Below are 3,613 nucleotides of genomic sequence, written 5' to 3'. Positions count from 1 at the left end.
CCCTGGTGTGAGCGCAGGCGGGGCCCCGTGCCTGTGCTCTGGGCGCCCCGCCCCCTGGTGTGAGCGCAGGCGGGGCCCCGTGCCTGTGCTCTGGGCGCCCCGCCCCCTGGTGTGAGCGCAGGCGGGGCCCCGTGCCTGTGCTCTGGGCGCCCCGCCCCCTGGTGTGAGCGCAGGCGGGGCCCCGTGCCTGCGCTCTGGGCGCCCCGTCCCTGGTGTGAGCGCACGCAGGGCCCCGTGCCTGTGCTCTGGGCGCCCTGTCCCTGGTGTGAGCGCAGGCGGGGCCCCGTGCCTGTGCTCTGGGCGCCCTTCAGCCCCCGTGGCGTGGCTCCTGTGTGGACTGGGCACTCTGCCCGGTGACTCTGAGCAGACCGTGGTCTTGGAGGTGTGCGTCTCCACCGCTTTAATGAGGAGGCCGTGCCTTCATGCGCCTCCATGTGTATCTAGCAGCTTCTCTGAAGTCAGTCCTGGGAGGGGGGCTGGCTTGGGGGTGGAGGGGGCTGCACCTGCAGCTTTGTCTCCCGCGCTGGGGGACTGTCCCCCACCCACCTTGCACCCCACTGGCTTATCCCCCCATTCTGTGTGCTTCACATGACTCGCCCTGAGCAGGACTGTTTTCCATCTAACCCTGGCCCCAGGCTCATCGCGTGGCCCTCCCAGGCAGCTCTCTTGAACACCGTGTTTCCCTGCTGTTGGGACACTCCCCTCTCCTCCTGCTGCTGCGGAGTGAGGCCCAGCGTCCCACCTTGGCTGCCTCTGGGTGGGACTGACCTACATCCTAGGGATGAGTCTTCACTCCTTTTCCCTGAAAGAAAAAATTCCAGGTGACCCCTGAGCTCTGCTGCTTCTGCAGCAGTATTAAAACTGCCTCTGGGTCCACTAGTTGGGCAAGACTAGAGCTTGAAGGAATCTTCTGAAATAGGCATTTCTCCAGAGGAGACACACAGATGGTCCACAGGCACAGAAAGGGACGCTCAGCATCACTAATGGTTAGAGACACGCAAACCGCGACCACAGGGAGGTGTTACAGCACTTCACACCTGTCAGGTTGGCCGTCAGGAAACAGCAGGTGTTGGCGAGTGTGCAGAAAAGGGAACCGTTGATGATGACGGGCACTGGCGCAGCCCCTGTGGAGACAGCATAGAGCCTTCTTGACAAACGCCGCTTCTGGGCATTCACCCAACGAACAGAAACACCCATTTGGAAAGAGGCGCGGGCTGGTGTTTGCAGCATCATCACTCCCGGTTGCTAAAGTGTGGAAGCAGCTGAAGGGCCCCGTCAGCAGGTGCAGGAGGAAAGATGTGGTGTGTCCGCAGTGGAATACTGCTCAGCCAGGGGAGAGTGAGAGCTGCCATCTTCAGTGACACGGATGGACTTGGAGGGACGTTATGCAGAAAGACAAGCGCTGTATGACTGGCACTCACACGGGGGGGCCAGAAACTACAGCAAACCCGTGAGCGGAACGGGAAGGGAGCTCCCTTGGATGTAGAGGGCAAGGTGGAGTTTACAAAATAAAGCGTGAGTCTGTTAGGACTGTGACTGGAAAAGGAGACTGTCCTCGGTGCAGAAGCGAAGGGGCTGGACGCAGTGGGGACTTCGTTTCCTCCTTCGCGTCCCGCGTTGTTTCTGCCATCAGCCATCAGGCTGGTCCCCGGGTTGGTGAGGCTGAGGAAGCGGACCGGGGAGTTTCCGAGGGCAGCGGTTCTCAGGGCAGAGCTGCCCCGAGAAGGTCACTCCACGTGGCACTGCTGGGTGGGCCGGTGCTGGCCGTGCGCAGGTCGGGAGCTGGCCACGCCTGGCCTCTGAGCTGTGTGCCTCAGGCAAGGCGCCTGTGCTCCAGACCCAGGCCCCTGCAGGGCTGGGGCAGACACCCTGGCGGCGGAGACGCAGTTGTTTGACACAGGAGGGCGGGAAAACTCGAGTCGGCTTGAATTGAAAATGGAGCCGGGCTCAGAGGTCTGGGAAGAGTCCCTGTGGGTTAGCACCGCCCCCACCCACCCTCCAGGTGGAGAGCAGATGCTGTGATTGAAGGACAACCTTGTGTCTTAGGGAAAAAGCTTGTCCCAGCACCCACCTTTTGTTATAAGAAGTGGGGAGTAAGTGATTGCGTTTAGAGAGAGCTGTCCAAGATGCCCTTTGAAACACGTTTGACTGTAGACAGTAGGACCCTCTGCATCTGGAGGTCTAAGGTTGCTGGTTTCCTGCTGTGCAGTTGGTGCAGACTTGGTCAGAAGCATCACTTTGTCATGTCTTACCGCCTCCTCACTTGCAGTTCTTCGTGGCGTCGGATCCGACCGTGAAGACGGACCGGCTGTGGCATGACAAGTACACGCTGCGCACGTCCATGATCCCGTCCTTCGTGACGATGGACCAGTCCCGGAAGGTGGGCCCCCGCGGCTCGGGCGTCAGTGTGTGCCTGCCTCCCCGGGGGACAGGGCCGGTCTGCAGAGAAACGCGTCCCGTGGCCTTTTAGGGTTTGCGTTCTTGAGGTGAAGTGTGTGTTAATCGACTGCATCACCATGGATTTGTATGTGTCTGCTAATAACAGTTTTTTCAGGTCCTGAAATTCCCTTGATACTATCCCCAGTGTTCCTGCTGTTTAATTTTTAGTCAGTAGAAAAATCTGTGGCTTACGAATGTTTGTAGACTTGGATGTATGATCATTTTAATCCTGGGTAAAGGTAACTCCTGGGTGCTTTCTTCTTTCAGGTCCTTCTGATAGGGAAATCAATAAACTTCCTACATCAGGTGTGCCACGACCAGACGCCCCCTACGAAGATGATTGCCGTGACCAGGTCTGCGGAGCCTCCGCAGGACGGTATGCGGGCGACGCTGGCAGGCCGCCTGCTGCTCCACGCTGGGGTCTCTCCTCGCCTCCTCACGCGTCGTCAGGGTTCTTTAGTAGGAAGCCAGTGTTGAGATGTGTTTTGTAACTGGTTTTGGGTTACATGGGTGCAAACCCGCATTAAGAAGCTGCTTGTGTGAATCAGCTTCGGGTGCTCCTCCTTCTCCGTCTGAAGCTGGGGGCTCGGCCCCTCTGGGCCCCGTGTTGCTGCCCCCACCTGCCCTGGACGCTGTCTGGCCTCCCTGGAGCCTGTGATGCCCTGATGTGGCTGCATGCTGGCGGCGCCTAGCCATCACGCCTGTAACACGTGCCATCTCGGGCTTATCCTCAACACCATCACCCCTGACCCGCCCCATGCCCTCTGAACCAGTGGTTCAGTGTGGCCTGGAGTTGGCTCCGTTGTGGAAGGGCTGTGACCTTTAAATCTGTGATATGGTGAGCAGTGCCCTCTGGGCTCCTCCAGGTGGGAACACAGGTGTCTGCTCCATATCCAGCGTTGGCAGCGTTTTGCGGTCACAGCTGGGGGTGCTGGTGGCCCCGACGGCTCCCGCGGCCTGTCTTGGAGCCACGGGCAGGCGTGGGCCGACACGTGTGCGTGTGAGGAGCCACGGGCGGGCATGGGCTGACGCGTGTGCGTGTGAGGAGCCATGGGGGGCGTGGGCCGACACGTGTGCGTGTGAGGAGCCATGGGGGGCATGGGCCGACGCGTGTGCGTGTGAGGAGACACGGGCGGGCGTGGGCCGACGCGTGTGCGTGTGAGGAGCCACGGGC

The 3,613-nt window shown here is 60.5% G+C and overlaps 1 protein-coding gene across 2 annotated transcripts in view; it reads left to right on the top strand.

Moving 5' to 3' along the window:
• Positions 1-3,613, top strand: part of TUBGCP3 (tubulin gamma complex associated protein 3) — a 37,723-nt gene that overhangs the window by 15,209 nt on the left and 18,901 nt on the right. For both annotated transcript variants that reach the window (XM_040267465.1, XM_040267464.1), the window contains exons 12-13: positions 2,270-2,380; positions 2,707-2,815. In XM_040267465.1, coding sequence (XP_040123399.1) covers positions 2,270-2,380; positions 2,707-2,815 — 220 coding nt within the window. The remainder of the gene's footprint in view (positions 1-2,269; positions 2,381-2,706; positions 2,816-3,613) is intronic.

This window comes from Oryx dammah, unplaced genomic scaffold, assembly GCF_014754425.2.
Source record: "Oryx dammah isolate SB20612 unplaced genomic scaffold, SCBI_Odam_1.1 HiC_scaffold_24, whole genome shotgun sequence".
Classification (NCBI taxonomy): Eukaryota; Metazoa; Chordata; class Mammalia; order Artiodactyla; family Bovidae; genus Oryx; species Oryx dammah.
This window is presented reverse-complemented; position numbering and strand designations above follow the sequence as displayed.